We start from the raw sequence: 20537 nt of genomic DNA on the forward strand, positions 1-20537 counted from the left end.
GGCAATAGGACATCGCAGCATTGGCAATAAGTATAAGTTTAATCTCGCTTTCTATGGCCTCTCAATAAGACATAAAAATGTGTGCTTAACTGCACATTAAACCTCCACATTTTGACGCTAATAACTTAGCCTACTTATGACAGTATGACAAACAACTGCAATAAGCAAAAGCAGCAAGAGAGATCCAGATAACCAGAATGGCACACGTGCCTTTGTGAGGTACCGCACATCTGTCAATCAAAATTTCCACCGGATCCGGTTACTCGGTCTTGGAATGTATTTTTGTTCTACTTATATTTTTTGTCCCGTATTGTGCGAATATTTAACTAAAATTTAGATTTATTTATATGTACTTCTAATAAAATATTATCTTGTAAAAAAACGCAAGCAAGTCACTGTCCGCGGAAATGCATACACCCGCTCGAGGCGTTGAAAACAACTTTGTCTCACCCGAAATGGCCCCAAGGAGGCCGTGGTTATCTATTAATTTAACAGTGTTGATAGAATATGTAGTCATACTATGAAAACGTGATACAATCTTATAGGGGCAATTTATTTCGATATTCAATGTTGGCATTCACCATGAAATATCCGGAGAAGACCCGTTGTCATGAGCGAAATTATTCGTGCGGAACCATTGACGCTTCGTGCCTTCTAGATCCAAATAAAAAAAAATTCAGGTTACCGTACTTATATGAGTCAATTTTCATTCCTTCAATCATTAATCAGTCATTTTCTTTCGGCATAGCATAGCATAATAATTGATTGAACTGATAAATAAATTGAGAGAGCCATGAAGTATCCAAAAAGGTATCTAGTTTGAGCCGAAAGTTAGCCTCAGCCCCATTCTGCCATTTGTGCAAATATTTCTAGCTGCAGAGCAGCTGCTGCTAATACCATACTGTAATACGAAGCCTTGCTCAATTAAAGTAATGCGTCTTGGATTTTCTTGACCCCAGTGGCGATTTTTACTATTCAACTCCTGCTTTTGCGACTTTCAAAATATTGAGGATGTTGGGTTCAAATTCTGATGCCTAATTCTAACTGGTGGGTAGGATGGAGAGCAGAAAGGAATATTTTGAAAGGAGTAGCCTAGCTCCCAATTAGTGTCCACTCACACTGCGTTTTGTTAGAAATGAAGGTCCAGAAATGTAACGTAAAAATAGCTTTGCCCCCTTTTTTCCATTTTATAGATAACCACCATGCCAAATTTTGTTCATACTTTAATACAGATCAGTCGTTTTATAGTTGATTCCATCTCAGGATCTCTAATACCAAAATGTAACAAATAAACTAGAACGATTTTACGATATAAAAAAAAAAAAAAAATGGCGCTGAGTATTCTAACTCCATCGAATACTACTGAATCAGAATCTCCAGAGGATTTGTTGATGAATGAAGCAATAGGAGATGAGTATGAGAATCTGTTCCGACCTTCACTGGCCGATCGTCTGCAGGTTGTATTTCATATTAGAATAAGTTTTTTTATATTGATCGCAAGAGAGGAAAACTGATAGGACAGTTTAAGCTTATGGTGTGGTGAATCATGTCCTCTGGTTTGGTTACCAGTCCATGTCGGGTTAGTTAGCCAGTTATTTGTATAACTGGACCCTCCTACGGCAAGGATTCCAGCAATCCATTACACATCTTTTCCTCCACAGTTCCAAATCTAGCAAAGTAATTGCATTTGAAATTATTCATGACAATTCCAATTATATAGAATTTATCCGTGGAAGAGGGAAGTCGATAAGACGGCTCAACCATATGGTGAACCACAGACTCTCGTCCAATTACTAGTTCATTCCGGGTATGGGATTAGTTAGTTCAGTTATTTATTTTCTCCAGAAACGTGGATTGACTATAATACAATATATTTATGTATGTTTTATTCTTAGCCTTTCAATAGGCGTTCAATACTTATTGACTGCAACTGCAACAAGATATCATACCCACAAACAAAATAAAAGATTATTCTATCTTCATTTTCAGATTGGGTTCATGCGAGCAGACAACGCCACTCAAACAGTTGAAACAGAAATCCTAGAATTGAAAACTCTGACAAAAACAGTTCAAGAACTTGTATCAGAAATGGAAACATTAAAACGAGATTCACATTTTCACAAACAATTCATAAAAGCAAAATACATTAAAGATCTTGAGGACACTGCACAAAGCTTACATTTTAAATTGCAAGAGAAGTAAGTAAAAATTGATATCTTAAAAACATAGGTTGGATTCCCAATCAAACATTGACGAAAACTTGATGTAAAATGTGTCTAAAAAGCATGAGTTGCGGAAACTGGCGACCCTAAGTATTGTAAGAATTACTGATTGAGTGTCATTTTAAAGTTTACTAAATGGACTAAATTTAGATTTTTTCAAGCAATTGTCGTTTTGAGGGCAAAATCTTATTCATAAAGGCGCAAATATTGTGTTTTAGTCTGATATGATATATAAAAATGTTGTTTATGCCTTCCCTTTCCCTGGGATAAATATGAAAAAATTATATAAACAAATTCTTACACAAGATTTTATCTATTTTCAGAATTGTAGAAATGGAAAGAATCCATGAGGAAAGAGTGAGCGTAGTTCGGCGCAGTTTTAAACAACAATTACAAGATGCTCTCGTTAAAATGTCAATCAAATACAAGAAATATTACGATGAAAAACTCGGGGTCAAACTTGTCCCTACAACGCCATCGGGTACTGGTAGAAACAAAGTTTTAGCACTGGAGGCTGAATTACAAAGAAACCAATCAATTATTCAAATGATGGAGGTAAGAAATAGAATGGCTTGCTTGTTGGCGTTAGGTCTGTTAAGTCAAGGTTTGGCATGTTTTCCACGTCAAGTCATACCGGGTGTCAATAAAGTCCCTTCACAATTTCAATTTCAATATGAAGTCAGTTCTCAATATATCTTAACTAGGTTTGTTGTTTTTTAAGTAGTTGTTCAAGTATTTTTATTTCATTCATTACATCTGTGAGGGCCAAAACAATATATAGTATCGATAAATTCTTTTTGCAATTTTTAAAAATTTTGAGACTTATGGACACTCTATATATCTAAACCTGACGGAGTCATAATTCTGAAATTCCTGGAGGTAATTTATTTCTTTACCATGCTGAAAAAAATATGCACTATACATACAAAAATTAATAAATAAAGGTAAAACCAATACCGGTTATTGGTGACAGAGTTGGATACATAGACATTCAATGGTATTAATCAAAGTCAAATTATTGTACTCGAAAACAATAAGCATTAAGTCTAACTAGCATTTTATCAAAGAAGGAGGAGTTTGTAGTTTTATAAGCCTGGAGTAAGGATAGGATTTACATATTTATCTCGAGAACGAGGAAAGACGATAAGACGGCTTAATTATATGGCGAACCACGGCTCATCGTCTGGTTACCAGTTCAAGTCTGGAATGGGATTGGTTAGCCATTTATTTGTTTTCACATGCATTGACTTGGAGCCAAAATTTTCCTTAAGTTGAAGTCCAGAAGAACCAAGATTATTAAAAACTCAATGGACAAAATTTTTCTTAAACAAAACTCAAATGATAATTATTTTTCAACTTGAGCCTGCAAGAATAGGTCTTAAAACAGATTTATAAAATAATTTTATGATAATTCTAATAAAAGTTTATTATTAAAGTAAATAGCTCAAACAGACAGACCCTGTGATCAACATATCATCACGGAAAGACTGCACAGCTGAATGAACATTATTTATACAAGTGACCAGTTAGGGATGCAATGAAATAATGACATGACAGTAATGATTACTGTGAACAAAAACATAAGATTTATTTGAATTATTGAATTATTTGAGATTGAATTATCATTTAACACTGATCTTTGTTTCCTTAGGTGCAAATGGAAGAATTGAGGAACGAACTTGCCTCAAAGCCAGAAGTTACTGAAATTGTAATGGATACTGCTGAATTAGATGCCGCACTGGCACAGAATGAAGCTTTACAGGTAATTTTTTTTCTCTTGTATAAATTTGAGAAAAAAGATTGAGTAAGAAAGGGTTTATTTGATATGTGGATTGTCGAACCAGAAACACAATGCACACATATAAAGCGTGTCCCAAAATAAATGAACCCATTAATCTGATCACCATTTATTACCAAAACAAAAGACGTTAAAAATGTTAACATTTTTTGCGAGATCATATAATAACAATGGGGTACTGAGAGTTTTGGGGGCCTTTAGCTAGATCTGAAGGTTCATTTGAAATTAAACTTTTTGCAGAAGTTTATATAAATTTGAGAAAAGAGATTAAGAGAGAGAAGGTTTATTTCATATGTTTATCGTCAAACCAGAAGCACATAAAAATAAAAAAACAAACCAAATGTTCTGGTAAATTAATGAGTGTTAGCAGTACAACCGTATGATACAAGGTTTTACGAGGGTCGTCAATATATGCTTCCACCCTTGTCTTAATCAACATTGACACTAATGAAATTTGGGGCCACCCGATTTTGAAATTTTGTTTTGATTCTTTTCTCCCCCAATATTACTAATATGCAACCCTAAATCAAGTGATTGCGAAAGTTTTTATGTGTATCATTTAGTTCAGGAGGGCAATTACTTTTCTGAGTGGGGTCAGTTACACATAATCTATTTGGTTACTGGGCCGGAGGCTTAAAACTTAATATGAAAAAGTACCGGTATGCTTAAAAAAACAGTTTATTTACAAAAGCTAGTCCAACAGGCGGAACAGCTAGGCTAACATTTATATAGTAATAAGAAGCACAGCGTAGCGATTGAGTCATGATGTTATTTTTATCGGTATTTCCAACGAAATTTATGTCCATGAAAACTATAGTTGTAATTTCAGCAGAAACAAATGGGTCGCATGAAACACTCTGGTTTTTAACCTTTTCTATCTCATGCCCAATTTATATGAGAAATTTATTCCTTGATCCAAATAAAAAAAATTTGGTTTGGCAGTAGCTAAAATAACTCGCTTTGCTTCGAGTAAACTTTTTCCATCAAAACATTTAATTTTCAGTCGGAAATATCTCAATTAACAAGTCGAGTTGATGAACTTCAAGATTCGGTCGAACTCAGAGAGGAAAAAATAAAAAATCTGAAAATGGACGTTGAAGATCAAAAAGCTGAAACAGAAAAGGTATCAAGATTTTGTAATAATTATTTTCTATTCAAAAATGAAAATAGAAAAATGAGTTTTTGAAAAGTCTTGCCATGCTCCAGGAATCTCAGAAGTTTTCTATATTTTTCAAACATTTCATTGATAGACTGAGAAATAATCAGCTCCAAGAAATTATGATTGAATTAAGACAATGGTACTCCCGTAGTATGTGTACCTGGTCAGGGTTAAGCCATAATTTTTTTCCGATTTTCCATATTCTGTTCTGGGACTGTTTGTGTTAGCCAAGTGAATATACCCTATGCCCGTAGGTTTCAGTCCCTTCACACAATTTGATGTAAAATAGGCGAAAAAAATTAGTTACCTCCATATTGGTACACACACTTCTGGAGCGCCGTTTTGTACTTCTTGAAAATTCATCGCTAGACTCAGAAATATATAGGTCCAAGATATTACGATTGAATTAAGATAATATTAAATTTTCATAAAGTAAGTTGTCTGGTCAGACCCCGGTCAGACGAAACATTACAGAAATACATTTGTGTTAGTGTGTTAGCAAGACTATTAAATCAAGTAGTAAAGTAAGTTATAGTATGGATATTTTTTGTTGTGAGGTCTTTAGCTGTTTTCCGAGCGAGTCAAATTTTCAACTTTTTCAAAGGAAAAAGAAACTTCTCGCAAACTTGCTAAGAAATTAGAAGATCTCAAGAAAGAACTCGAGAAGAATCAAAACGAATGGAAAAAAGACGTCGATAAAATGAAAAACTCGATGCAAGAAAATATGGCCGATGAAATGAAGAAACTGATGGATGCTCAAAAAGCAATGCTTGCGGTGGGTATAAGTATAAGTTTATTTCGATTTCATAATCAGCATAATAGATGATAAAATAATTGATAAGAACAAAACGAGAATATCAGTCAGAGACCGAAGACTTATCAATCGAAAGTTAGGGGATCCCCCAAAAAAGCGCTCATACTCCATAGTGACACCTTGTGTCCCATCACTAATTAATTAATCACTCGCTAATTATACGACATAATTCGCCCAAAATCATAGGGCTTCTGGTCCGAGATAAGATGAATGCACATGCAAAATCTGGAGCAGATTCAATCTCGCTTTCAAGAGATATCGCGAGTATCTAACAGACAAACAAACAGACAGACAGACAAATACCTATCAACATACTTACCGATCTTAAGATCGATAATAAATAAAACTGAATATAAAATGCGCAGATTTTGGATGGAAAGGTTTTCTGAAATAAAGTAGTACGTGTTCGCTCACCCAAATGAGAACATAGTTAACTTATAATAACAGCTTAACAGACATATATTATTGCATCGCTCTCAAGCGCAAATCCCAATTATGCAGTATCTCATCATCTTTTTTACTTGCTTATCGATCTTAAGATCGCTAGGTATGTTGATAGGTATTTGTCTGTCTGTGTGTTTGTCTGTCTGTTAGATGCACGTGATATCTCTCGAAGGCGTGGTTGAATCAGCTCCAAATTTTGCATGTGCATTCATCATATCTCCGACCAGAAAGAAGCCTATTGATTTTGGATGAATTATGTCGTATAATTAGCGAGTTATTAATTAATTAGTGATGGGACACGCGGTGTCACTATAGAGTCATGATTCGAAACCGCAGTTTCGATCGATAAGTCTTCGGTTTCCAATCGATATTCTCGTATTCTATGTCACAAAGTGAGTTTTCCCATGTACTTTTATTTCTCATTTCAAACCTCACTTCAAGTTTTGACAAATAACCTGAATTTTCATATGTGTGTTATTAGCTTAAGCTTATTAGCTCATAACTCATCACCTCATTTAAAGTCTTGGAAATTTTTTTCCTTCCGGTTTATATACCATGCCAAAATTCGAAACTTCTTATTGCATTCCACAGGACCAAGAAAAAATAGAAAAACAAGCTGAACTGGAGAAGCAAAGACTTCTGGAAGAAGAAAGAAAGAAATATGAAAGGATGTTGGCGAAGGTAAGCAAGAGAAATGCTTGATCAAGATGGCACTCGCGCTGTCATAACCTCACTTTAAGGGCTTTAACTCGAAAGTCAACAAGTCTTGAAAAAAAAAATTATTTGAGAAAACGAGGAGAATATGTGAAATTGATATACAAACATCGTTGGCTTTTTAAAAGAAATAATTTGATAAATATGGCTTCAACATTTGATTAGAAAGCCGACTTGAAAAGTAGCCAAGTTGTTTTGTTGAGAATATTATGAATTTCATCGTAATTTGCAATTATATCTGTCAGTAATGTAATCTATGTTTTGATCAGCGTTGACAATATGTTAGTACAAAACACTAAGTAGCAACCATCATTACCTTTTATTCCAGGAAAGAGAAGCCGTTGAGAAACATAAACGTGAAGTTCAAGAAACCAAATCAGTCGAGCTGATTCTACAACAACAACAAAGTGAAGTCTCTGTTCTGAAGTGAGTTCTTTATATCTGTTTTATTTTCGCACTGTCACTCTGAACCAGGATCTGATCAAGAATGCATTAATGCAGGGGCATGCAACCTGCGAAACACAAGGAAAAATTGTGCGACCCGCAGGAAAGTGTCAATTTTGGATGATGTATGACCAGCGAAACGAGTTTTTAATTTACTTTAATATGGCACATGCGAGTAATTCCAGATCCTTTGACTATGACGTTGAAATACCATACCAGTTGCTTGTCCAAAGCGAACAACGCATGTTATTAGATCAATACCCAAATATTTTGTGCTTGCAACTACTAGAAAGCCTATGTTGAATAAGTACAGCCCATGGTTTTACAGTTATTTGTATTAGAAGTTGCACACCCCTGCATTAAACCATCGCTATGTCTATATATATCTCTTTGGGAGTGGTAATGTAAAAAATTGGTTTAATTGTATGTCATTTGGGTGTCGCTGCTCGATAACCGGCGCAGCGGTGTGGCTCATCGTGCTAAGCGTTAGGAATACGCTCGCCACCGCACCTCTAATTACTCTGCGTGGGTTCGAATTCCATGCGGGATGGTTATGTGCGAGAGGATTGCTGTACTCCTCACCGCCGTAGAGTGGTTCACGTAACCGCTGGTCGGTTACGGCTTTCTCCACCACCAAGTCCATGCTTCTGAAAACAAACAATATAACTAATCCCATACCCGACTTGGAATGGCAACGGGACGAGAGGCCGTGGTTCGCCATATGGATAAGCCGTCTTATCGGCTTTTCTTTCCCCCGGGATAAATATGTAAATCCTATCCTAACCAGCTTTGTTTCCCTGTGGCTTCCCTTCCCATTAAATATCAGTACATGGACTTGCATGGTGGAGGAAGCTCTAATTGACAAGCTGTTATGTGAACCGCTAATCATTTTATCAGCTTTTTTTTACCCAGGTTTAGAAATATAAACTAATCTGAGGTCGTTTTTTCAGATCTCGGTTGCAACGGACTCAAAAACAATGGGAGAAAAAGTTCTCAGTTTTGCGATCGAGTCTCCATGCTTTGAAAGATGAAAGCTACATTCGTCAGCAACTACAGAAACAATCTGCATCTTTAAAATATGCTTCGATAAGTTACGGAACTGACAATATGGTCGCGCCTCACCAGTCAGCTGTCCCGCCCCCTGCTGCAGGGCCATTGAACCCTAATAAACCTCTGGTATGAAATATATATTTAGGATTTTTCTCTTTTTTATTTGGTAACTGATTTGCTGTAATTTCTCACCTATTTATTAGGGGGAGACACAAAATAAATTTCAAATGACTACTATGAATTATTCAAATGACTAATTTTTTAATTGAGGCCAGATTCTAAAGCCATTTCCTCAGTAAGAAACATAGGATAATTCTTTTGTTGAAAAAAAATGGACAGTGTAATTTTGTTGTTTTGTAGCTTTTTATAAACTTTTTATTTGATAACTTGATAACTTCCTTTTTCTCAATATTTACTCAAACATAGACAAAGTGTCATAATGCATTGCAACTTTAATTAAGATTCTTAAACAAGAGAGCTATGCTCAAATATATGGACACGTAGCGCCACCCAGTGGCAATAATTTTGATGACGTCATAGCGAAAAAAAAAAGTAATAGCCTTCTGGAGAAAAATTTTATCTTTAACCACTGAAAATATCAAAGCAATTGGTCCAGTATTCGAAGAGAAAAGCGATTTTTTAAAAATGGAGACGGAGACAAATAATAACAATAACAACAAAATTTTGAAACGATCGTTATGGCCACTAAACGTGTCCAATAAAGCACCGTGGCACCAAAGGACGAGCATATACATTATTGGGTTTCATATACAACCCCCGGTAATGAAAGTCGATAATACGGCTTAACAATAAGACAGACCACGGCCCCTCTTCAGATTATCGGAAAGTCGAAAGCAACCAGGGGTTACTTGAACAAACCTACAGCAGCGCGGAGTCCAGCTGTCTTCTAACAGGATTTGATTTTGCTAGCCAGTGCAGGATAATCAGAGCTGAAATAGCAGACATATCCCTAACGCCCACCACGGTGCATCAACCTCTGAACAACTGTGCTGACACGGCTGAGTGATGGTTTCTAGAGTTCGGCACACAAAATACCATGCATTGAATTTTTCCTAAGTGATTCAGCACGAGTCTTGCTGCACACTACTCTTGAATCACTTAGGACCTTCACTTTTGTTGCAACAGCATTCTTGCATTATATGCATACAGATCCATTGGCACAAAGGCATAGAAGGAGAATAAGTAATTAGTCTCGCAGAAACCTACTCATTAGCACATTTAAATCTTTGATTAATATGTTATCTAACCCGAATTATACTATTTCAGCCTGCAATACGAGGTGGCTCAGGCAAGAGGCCTCCACTCCCAACAAATACCTTACCAAGCGGACCAGGAACAGAAATCTTCACTACAGGTTAGTATGCAGATAGGATAGGATTTACAAATTTATTTCGGGGGGGAGAAAAGTTGCTGAGATGGCCTAATCATATGACGAACCACGGCCTCTTGTCCAGTTACCAGTCCAGGTCAGGTATGGAATTAGTTGGCCAGTTAATTGTTTCAGATGCATGGACTTGATGGTAGAGAAGGCCATAACCAGCGGCAGCAAGAAGGAGTCTAGCAATCCTCTTGCACATATTCATCCCAGCAAGGGAATCGAACATGCGAACCCATGCAGGGTAATCAGAGGTGCGGTGGCGAGCATATTCCTAACGCTTAGCACAACGCGCCATTTGCTGAAATTAATCTTTTGATGTTTTACTATTATAAGACTGGGACACTCAAACTGTTACAAGAATCGTGGTGACTAAAAAAATGTCATGTCCCACACCTCTAACAAGTGATGCAACTATTCAAGTATGGAACGTGTACAAAATGTCATATGAAGATGCGCCATCGTGTTATGCCAGTGTTTCCTTACCTATGGGTGGCGAAATATACCGAACTGGGTCGTCTGAAAATTTTTTTGGGTCGCTTGGTTTTTCAAAAATATAAAGTAGAAGTTACCAATTCAATTTTTTAGTAACTTTTATCGTTTATTTTAAATTTCGTTTTGAAGTGTTGCTTAATAGTAATTGTATATGTGGGAAGTATAACAGCGTATAAAACAGCAGCATTTATTTTATTTTTTTAAGTTAAACGTTTCCAGGAACTCGCCGAAGGCAAACGAGCACAGCTTTTCTTACTTTGTTTTATATCAGTCATTCAATTTTACGGCCAGACAAGTACTACATGCTATTCAGTATTTGGGCATATCCTTGGATCACAAGATTCTACAAAATTTATTTTTCGGAAAATTTTGGTCGCTTGGAAAATAAGTTGGGAAACACAACTCAAACATTGTATCAAATTTGAAAAAAAAAAAATAAAAGTAAAAGCCTTCTGAAGACACACACATAGATCCACTTCGTGTTCAATAACAGTTTTGATCTTCTAACACAGGAGCAGTAGACTCAGGAGATGAGCAAGAAATAGCTGAATACACCGACGGTTTCGTTCCGTTACCAAGCCCTCCCCATTGGCAGAGACATCAGTTTGGAGAATACATGCCCAGTATACAACAACCTGTGAACTTCTCATAACTTTTTTTTTTAATTTTACAATTTTTTTCCATTTCCCCACCTTGACTAGTAGTTATCTAAGTTTAATAATCCATGGTCCCTTTTCAAAGTCTTCCCAACCAAACTAATTTTGTTTAACAGGTTTTCTTCGTTTATTTTAGTAAAGTAAAATAATAAGTGCATTACGATCAATGAATGAAAATTTTGACAGTTGATTACTTTTTATCAATTTGGTCCTCACAAATATAGGTGAAGGGCTTTGCTTGTGCCCCCAACGAATTGGCCCTCTTTGAGGCGGTTCGAGAGATCAATAAACAAAATAGAGTAAAAACTGAAGTATGATAATAACTCTTTAACAGTACAGTTTTGCTTCAGTACCATTGCTTTTACAATATAGGAATTATATATATTTGAAAACAGCAGTTTTTATGCTTCGACATTGGCAATAATTTGGATAGGCAAAATCTTGTTCTCCACCAAAAAAACAAATTGTATTATGGTGTCACATTTTTATACTACGACATCACATTTAATTTGTTCTTAGTGCCGAATACACCCCTATTTAGATTCCAAATTCTCCAATTTACGATCACTTAATTTATCCAGGATCGATTCAGGTTAATACATGACATGGGCTGGGTTCACTCACTCAAGTATAATATTTCATGAGATTCAGACCTACGAAGAATGAATACCTTTATTTGTTTGTTCGTCTAGTTATGATAAAAAATATATTGAAAATTATTAGTATTGGAAACAGGATGCATACACAAGAACGCATTGTTCCCAAAAATAGCGAGCTTAGTCCGATGCAAGAACTAGATTCGTATTTTATATCAATTCCACTTCTCTCTCAAACGGAATGGTCATTGCCGACACAAATTGACGCCATTGGTCCCAGTTCTGCTACATCTTGAGGTCCGCTATGTCCTTTACATTGTCTGACATCCTTGTTTTGGGACGTCCATGTTTTCATGTGCCAGGCGTGGTGGTAAAGAGCAGATCTCTTGTCAGACCGATCTTCTTGCAATGTGTCCCAATGTGCATTCTACCTTAAATGCTATAATTGCAACACTCTACTACTGTTCTACTCGTTATTGTAACACATGAACTATTCTACATAGATTAATTTTACAAAAGTATTCCTCACTTAGTGCGAATATGTATTTTACTGTGATATTGCTTCTTCAATCGGTTCCTAGTACTTTTACCTTATTCCCTGTGAAACTACATTTTCAATAGCTATAATTTTTATACATTTTGAGAATGAAATATATTTTTTATTTAGTCTTCCGAAATCCAATTCTCTATTTCTAACAAATTCAGATATATGTACTTTCATACGAGTAACTTTATGAAAAATAAAATGTATGACCAAACGCAAGTTTTGGTTGTTCATCTCCAGAAAGAAAGCTGTAATAGCCTAGGGTTGCCATACCGTCCGGAAAATTCCGGTCATGTCCGGAATTTAGGGTTAAATTTTGCGTCTGGGAAGAATTTAGAAAATGCTCAAATGTCCGGAATCCGGAATTTTAATGCGTCTGCAATCGTACTGTGCACACTGCTAATAAGGAACATTGTTATTTCGTACCGTGCGCATATTTTTTACTACGAGGTCATGAAAATAGTCATGCACTGTCCGGAATTTTGCTTTTTCAAATATGGGGACCCTATTATAGCCCATATTAAATGGCGCTATAAATCTGTACTACGGTATTTTTATTAAGATCGAGCGGCGACTCTGGCATGGTATAATCATACACGTGTTGATTTGGGACTTCCCACCGTCATCGTAGCTCATACATATGGGTTAGTAAGATATTCTCTGGCTACGGCTGCGCTCTTGCTCCCCAACCTTTTTCATACATTGCCCCCTCGCCTATACTGGATCAATTTAATCCCCCTAAATATGCATACAAACTCCGTTTCCGTGATTTGTTCAATATTTAAAGAACCATTACCTTACGCACAGTTTGAAAATTGCGTAATGTGTCCATAAGTATGTATTACGATAATAGTAAAGGTACACTAATATGAAAACAAATATAAGTAAAACTACACTATAGACGAGGCATCATTTTCGGTGCTCCTGTAGTATGGCGCACAACCTGAACCCTAACCTGGCACACATACTATGTTCAGGTTGTGCGCCATCTTGGTGCACATACTACGGGAACACCATATTTTCTCCCCGAAAACAACAAAATTCTTCCCCGTTTGAGCAACGCTACTATATTGATATGGATCGGTAACTGAATTAGTGAAATTGGCGATGAGGCCGTTTTATGTCTTTCATACCCGGTATATGTAGTTTTATAATATTTGAATGCGAACGGAAAAGCAGGAAATGATTCACGAAATATCAAACGGTTTAAGCTCCAGAAGTATGTGCACCAAGATGGCGCACAGCCTGAACATAGTATGTGTACCAGGTCGAGGTTCAGGTTGTGCGTCATCTTGGTGCACATGCTTCGGGAGCGGCAATCGGTTTTATACGCGCTCACGTATTTTATTCCCCCTGACATAAATCGTAAGTACACGAAAAGTAAATGTGCAAACAGTGTACTGCAGGTATTCCTGGAAATATATCATCACTCAAGGTTAAAAACGCACCCACCTACCAACCAAAACAATGGGAGTGCACAATATTAAGATCGGCCAAAATTATTGAATAATTAAAAATGATTTATTACACGTGGACTGGTCATGGAATTTGAACCCCTGATGTGCAACCTGCTGCCCTTCCTCCGAGTAAATTCTGTTAACAACAATGAACTTTGAACAAAATTAGCTAAACGTATAATCTGCACTTTCATCTAGTTTGCATGGGTTTGTAAACATTTGTTCATTCGAATGTATCCATTTGTTGGCGACCCATTTTATCCCGTTAAGTACGGGACACGCAGCGTGTCGTGTTCTTTCATCACATTCTCCCGATGTTAAAATGTTGAACCAAAAGATAGCGCTCCCTTCGATTGGTTCAACATAAAGTTTTTGCGGCAAAAATACAGTCGCGCCGCCATATTTCACGTTTGTTAAATACAGCAAAATAGTTGCAATTCTCGGACCGTTATCTCTTTCTATATCCGTTTGCTCATGAGCGCGAAGATAGTCGACGTGAGGAAGAAAATGCCCCCCAATACCATAGTTCGACAGCTGTAACGGTTCGGCTGTTTTCAGTCCGAGTCCAGTTATGGCCGACATCCGCTTACTTAACCTTTGAACAACATGGTGTTTTCTGTCTGTGAGCCAAGCAGTTTTCCCTACTCTATGTTTTGCAGGCTTTTTACCGCCTTCGCCAAGCTCCTCGTTCAGGATTGTAGCTCTTTTAAGTTTTGGTTTTGCAAGTTTTTTAATAATGTCACTCTCTTTATCGGATATAATATCATAGAAACGAACAATTGACGGTGACTTCCACAGTTCCTCCATTTTGATTGGCTGAACACGCATAAAAGGATGATTATTATGCCACAAATAACATTTTAAATTTTTTGTTACGTCACTCGGAACAGGATCACCACCATCTCGACAAAGTCGTTCGTACAATGCTTGCCGTTCCGTTTTGTCTTCTGGGCCCATCACTGCCCCTTCTTGGATGCCATCTTTGGTAAGGTCGTCAACTTGCTGACTAAGAAGAGCAAAATTCGCTAGTAACCTAGCGTTATCTGGTTCTGCAGTTAAAAGTTCTCTCGTCAAAGAAAAAGCTCTTTCAAAGTTTCCAAGCTCTGATTGTGCGTATGCTAAATAGTCGGAAACTTCAAACCTAAAAATAAATGATTATTATTAATAAGGTAAAATACATAATCTATTACTGCACAAATTTAACTATGTACAACCGATATAATTAGTTGAAGCATCAAACTTAGCTCTGAACACAGTTTTATAGAAATATCATTCAAAACAGAAGTTTTTTTTATAAACGTAGTAAGTTGTTTGATAAAATTGATTGTCATTCATCAGAGCGTCGTAACTAATATGAAACTTACTTCATGTGCGATTGTCTTCAGATAAATATATTGCGTGATCCCTAAAAATTTCTTTATTACTTTTAGAAATATTTATTTAACACGTTAACTCCTGTTTGTTTATGATTATACCCAAAAGTTTCAGCAATTCGGGACGCTTTGCACAAGAGTTATGTTCTCTCTAGATTATAATATGTTCTAAGGGTTCTATTTTTGGGCGCCCTTCTCGTAGCTTACCATCCACGTGATGTATCCCCTTCCCACACCCTGTTGTATGCTTCTTCCATCCACGACGCGCAGCCATAGAAGTCTTTGTCAAGGTAAGCTGCTTCACCAATCTGGTAACAGTCATCCGCTGATAGCGACTTATCTGCATCCTTCACGATGCCTTTTGCCAGTTGCTGGATGTCTAGTTTGTAAGTAACCTGAATTGAAATCAGTGTGTTGAGGTAACATATTGTATTAGAGCAGGGGTCAGCAAACTACGGCCCGCGGGCCGGATCCGGCCTGCGAAGCAATATAATCAGGCCCGCGACGCTTCACTGAATTATATTAACAGAACAGCTGTATTGACGATTATATTTTTTACGTGACAGACTTTGTTTTGAGACACTAAATTATATTATGACCTAACAAGTATATAATTCACAATCACTCGAATAATGAGCCTATAAATTGATTATAATTAGACCAATGGCAACAGAACGTAAAAAAGTTGATGCTGAGTGCAAATGGTTTAATGACGCAGAAAATATTCAAATGATCAGTCTTCGCGCAAAGATTGGTTGTTATCTTGACGCTCTTTCAAGAAGATATCAGACAAAGTATATAACTCGGTAAGTTTTGCAGTAGGATGATGAAGAAAGCTATTATTTCTTGGTAACATGGGCCTCATTTCCGATAAAAATGTCAAGAAGTTAGAGTTATGTTAATATGCAGGTTCTGCCGATTAAATATATTCGACTTTTCCTAACCCTAACGGTACCAGAGCAAGCAAGGAACAATGCGTTACATGTGAAAGTCCTTGCCTCTGAAAACAAATAAAATAACCGGCTAACTAATCTCATAACGGGCATGGACATTTAATCGGACGAGGGGCCGTGGTTCGCCATATGATTAAGCTGTATTATCAACTTTCTGCTCCCCCGGGATAAATATGTAAAACCTATTCTATGTGATTTTCTGTGTGCGGAAGACAATGATCACATCTGGCAGCTTACCTGCAATCTTCTTAGCGCAGTCGCACTTTCCTTAATGTCTTCCTTGTCCGGAATATTCGACCTAATCGTTGATAAATGATCAGCAAATGTCCTATTTCTATCAATTAAATCTTCTATCAATTCAAACCCCATTATCAGACGTTTAAGTAGCAGATATTGATTGACAGGATGACCTGCAAACAAAATAAAACATTTTGTAAAATGAAATGTGTGATCCTCTGATTGAAAATTTCAGCTTAAGTAACGTATAATTTTCCATTTAGTCACAGTGGTTCTCGAACTTTTTAAGTCGCACCCCACTTCAAAAATTCTTTGAGGTGCGCGCGTCACTGTTTGAAAACCACTGGTTTAATAGTTTGTAAGTAAACATGGTTCAATAATATGTTTAGCAGTACTGGGTAAAAGACCCTGAACTCTTTCATAATGTGAAAAGGCATTTTCTGTATCAGACCTTTTTTCATAGCTTGAAACACTTATTTTGTTGCGGACCCGCTAGCTCAGGCCTGGGCAAGTTGCGGCCCGCGGGCTACATCCGGCCCGCGGCAACGTTGTATCCGGCCAGTGAGCATTTATCTAGATTTAGACACTTTTTTTTTATTTACCAATGAATTTTTTTTATTTACCAATGAAATATTATACTTTGATTGGGAACAAATGAATTTTTAGAACAATGAAAAAGTCGATAATACCATTCGACTAAATTTCCTTTAAATCGCCGATTGTTTTCGTCATCTCGAGGTGTTATTCAGAACGTAAACACCTTTACGTCGGGGATTAGTCTCCTCAAGTCACAAATTTTTCTCAACATATATATGCCTTGTATACGACACTGTGGAACCATTGAAAAAAACGAGTTATTATATAATCGCCGGCGACGAGATGCTAAAGATAAATAAGGGAGTGAATCTGCAAGCAACCTAAATCTAGATTTAGAGCGGCAATATAAAATACTAAAAATTGAACAGAAACAAGTTATGATTTAAACGGCTCGCGACAGATTAAATCTTTAAAAACAGAGCTAAGTCAGTGTTTCAGGAACAGATCAGATTTGTCGAATTCACGAAATCGCAAAACACGAATAAAAATAATCTGGCACGTTACTTCACATTTTAATGTCCGCGGAATGCGGTGGTATTTCAGAATTGTAATGCTTATATTTTATCAAAGCAGCCGCGGGTGAGGTTGAAAACAACAAGACATTTCAATGTGCCCGTATCAATGCATTTTGAATATATCCGTATTGCAAAAATAGACATAGTATATAAAGTATATATATTCCGGCAGTTTATCTCCCATTTTTAAATCCGCAGATAGCCGTGGTATTTTAGAGCAGACTTTTAAGCTCGCCTTCCAATGCATTAAAATTTCCGCGAACCTTGTTCATCTTAAAAATGCTACGATGACAGCAAAGTTATATGAATCACGATGTTTGGCCACCAAAGGCATGGTCCTAATTCCGCATTGTTACTCACTTTTCACCATTAATGACAAAATTGACATTGTTATGCAAGCGTTCCGTTTCTCTGATCCAATGTATTGTCTCGAAATCGCCAGATTTATGTTTTAAACTAGTTTTATTAAATGTGCTTTGAATAAAAATTCTAACAGAATGCAATAGATATAGTACTTATTTATATACTTACTTATATATAGTACGTATTTAAATATGTAATAAAATACAATAAAACGCGCTATTGGCTCTACTTAGTCCGACCCGCCACTGCATTTTGAATATTCAATGTGGCCCGATACCAAAACTAATTGCCCAGCCCTGCGCTAGCTAACTGATATACGGTCTAACTTGGCGATTAGAAATATCAGGAACCCGTAAGTTTTTTTCATTTAAATTTCAAACTCATTAAGTTGCTCCCCCTTTTAGAATTTGGCAAGTTTCGCGCCCCACCTAAAAAATAACTATCTAACAATAGGCTACAAATAACAGATAGTAAGGCGAAAGTATGTTTTATTCAAAAACGACGTTGAAAATACGTGTACATATTAAAGAAATGTAAACAATAAAGAAATGTAGATATCCAGACAAGGTGGGCAAAATCAAATCTGACAAATAAATTTATTTCAAATTAGCATCACGACCTCTCAAAAAATTGTCTACGCCCTCCTTGTGGGGGATTCCCCACCATTTAGAAACTACTGATTTGGATCTTTGATATATGGCAAATCCAACTCGCGTAAAGCCAATGACCCAAGCATCGTAAACACCAACTATATGAGACGCATTCGCATTAGATACTTTGGTGCTCCCGAGGTATTCGTACCAAGATGGCGCACAACCTGAACATAGTATGTGAACCAGGTTAGGGTTGTTCAGGTTGTGCGTCATCTTGATACGAATACTTCCGGAGCGCTGATATTTTGGCAAAAGAAACTAAGTTAAACTATGTAAAACTATGTTAAACTATATGTTTAACATTCAACTATGTTAAACTATGTATGTCTGAAGAAGTCTGACCTTGGTCAGACAAAACGTTACAAAAATATATTTGTGTTATTGTGCAGCAAGACTCTTAAATCACTTAGGATTGTTATCTCTACTCTTGCTACAGCATCCTTGCAATATATGCATACGGATCCACCGGCACAAGAAACCAAATACCGCACCGCAGAAACCAAATATTCAATATATTACCCAGATATTTTTCAACATCAACAGCCGCTCCTTCCGCTTCCGCGTTCAATCTATCGACGACAAATTTGACCATTGCTAGCTTCTTCTCTCGACTAGCAATGTATTCCTCAATATTTTTCACCAGGCTTAATTCCTCGTGCATAAGATCTTCCATTTGTCCGACAGATGAATGCCAGTGTCCATGGCTCACTTGTGATAATACGAAAATTATTGCTAGTGGAGTGTACATTAGCTTATCTGAATTGTCTGTTGCAAATACTGTGACATAAAATTGTTTAGACTGAATAAAAAAAAAAAAAATTGAAATGTTTGACGATACATTCGACTAGTTGATTTCACCAAATCAGATCAATGCATGTAATAAACTGAGCATATTACCTCTGTAAAAACCTTGAATCAAGTTCTCAGTATGTAAATCTCTATATTCTCGATCAGTAAAAGGACGAAAAGTATTCATGGTAAAATGTTTCAATTAAATAATTTCGAATTGAAAATAATTAAAAATGGTATTTTTACTTAAATAATACCTCTCTTTATAATAATAAAAGCATCTCAATTTAATAACTGTCTTTAAAAATTGTCGGTCAATGTACGTAAACTTTGCCATGGGCGCCATTTTACGTAGATACGCCCTTGCCCTCAATACACATTCCGGCTGTACATTACGCTGATAATTATAATTAACCAAATACTAATTTGGAGGCCCGAATAAAACTAGCTGTATTTAGAAATAAATCCTCGACTAGATAAAGTAATTAAATGTACCGTCTGCCACGAGAATTCGACGTTTGAGGTGATCCGAGCTTTGTTTATATTTTATGGTTGATTTGTGTAGCCGCGGGCACGTTAGTTTTATGATAGGAAAGACTATGTCTGCATACAGAGTTTGAAAAACTAATTTTATGTTGCGGACTTGTATCTTCATCGTGCAAACTGAAGCAAAAAATCAAATCACTTTTTGTTGTCATATTTGTTTTGTCAATCAATTTTTGTCTTTTTTTTGCGATATCTGTCTTGGAAAAGAATTAGTTTCATAATGGTATTGCTGTTTTCAGAATAAACACATTGAATAGTTCAGAATCGTTGTTTAAATTTGTAATTCGCACGTTTTATATATTGAACGCTTTGTGCGTGTTTTTTTTTTAATTTTTGCAATATAGGCATCATAGAAAGCTACAAATCGAATGTAAATTCTATTAGCCGCAGATGGCTATGTCTGATAACTATGTGTTTGCACAATAAAAGTGTTTGTTTTGTATTGCACTGTTTACCCATTCTTGGCACTATTGTGGCCCGCGAACAATGCAAAAATAATTTTGTGGCTCTCGAAGCCGACAACCTTGGACCACCCTGATCTAGAGTTTGATGGTGTATATTTCGACCGCATAAGCTTCGCCGACGCTGGGTGGTTTATGTAACGGCTCGTCGATCAAGGTTCAAATTCATTTAACTCTAAGGAATAATTAGTTTAGCTGTTCCGGGACCCGACCTGTGCAAGTATCTGTGCCGTGGCTTGCCATATGATTAAGCTGTATTGA

General features: G+C 36.5%; 2 protein-coding genes across 2 annotated transcripts; one reads left to right on the forward strand and one right to left on the reverse strand.

The window, feature by feature from the left end:
* The first annotated feature begins 1236 nt into the window (after positions 1-1236).
* LOC120344073 (uncharacterized) lies at positions 1237-12819 on the forward strand. The gene is made up of 11 exons (XM_039413156.2): positions 1237-1457; positions 1990-2198; positions 2546-2777; positions 3874-3984; positions 5024-5143; positions 5784-5954; positions 7029-7118; positions 7480-7577; positions 8546-8771; positions 9933-10020; positions 11049-12819. Exons 1-11 carry the CDS (start codon positions 1329-1331, stop codon positions 11186-11188), a joined length of 1614 nt encoding a protein of 537 aa, XP_039269090.2. The 5' UTR covers positions 1237-1328; the 3' UTR covers positions 11189-12819.
* A 309-nt stretch (positions 12820-13128) lies between these two features.
* On the reverse strand, positions 13129-19290 carry LOC120344076 (prolyl 4-hydroxylase subunit alpha-2-like). Its single transcript, XM_039413159.2, has 4 exons — positions 19000-19290; positions 16353-16525; positions 15370-15557; positions 13129-14930 (listed from the first exon to the last, which is right to left on the reverse strand). Exons 1-4 carry the CDS (start codon positions 19226-19228, stop codon positions 13955-13957), a joined length of 1566 nt encoding a protein of 521 aa, XP_039269093.2. The 5' UTR covers positions 19229-19290; the 3' UTR covers positions 13129-13954.
* Between the last annotated feature and the right edge of the window lie 1247 nt (positions 19291-20537).

The sequence above is a fragment of the Styela clava genome, chromosome 5, assembly GCF_964204865.1.
Source record: "Styela clava chromosome 5, kaStyClav1.hap1.2, whole genome shotgun sequence".
Classification (NCBI taxonomy): domain Eukaryota; kingdom Metazoa; phylum Chordata; class Ascidiacea; order Stolidobranchia; family Styelidae; genus Styela; species Styela clava.

Excerpts from the sequence above, each read along its gene's own strand:
- LOC120344073 (XM_039413156.2), top strand. The coding sequence starts at position 1,329 with ATGGCGCTGAGTATTCTAACTCCATCGAATACTACTGAATCAGAATCT. Across the intron at positions 5,144-5,783 it reads AAAAAGCTGAAACAGAAAAG|GAAAAAGAAACTTCTCGCAA; the intron begins GTATCAAGATTT and ends ACTTTTTCAAAG. Across the intron at positions 8,772-9,932 it reads TGAACCCTAATAAACCTCTG|CCTGCAATACGAGGTGGCTC; the intron begins GTATGAAATATA and ends ATACTATTTCAG.
- LOC120344076 (XM_039413159.2), bottom strand. The coding sequence starts at position 19,228 with ATGTACACTCCACTAGCAATAATTTTCGTATTATCACAAGTGAGCCAT. Across the intron at positions 16,526-18,999 it reads TGATGTTGAAAAATATCTGG|GTCATCCTGTCAATCAATAT; the intron begins GTAATATATTGA and ends TTTTGTTTGCAG. Across the intron at positions 15,558-16,352 it reads CTGCGCTAAGAAGATTGCAG|GTTACTTACAAACTAGACAT; the intron begins GTAAGCTGCCAG and ends ATTTCAATTCAG.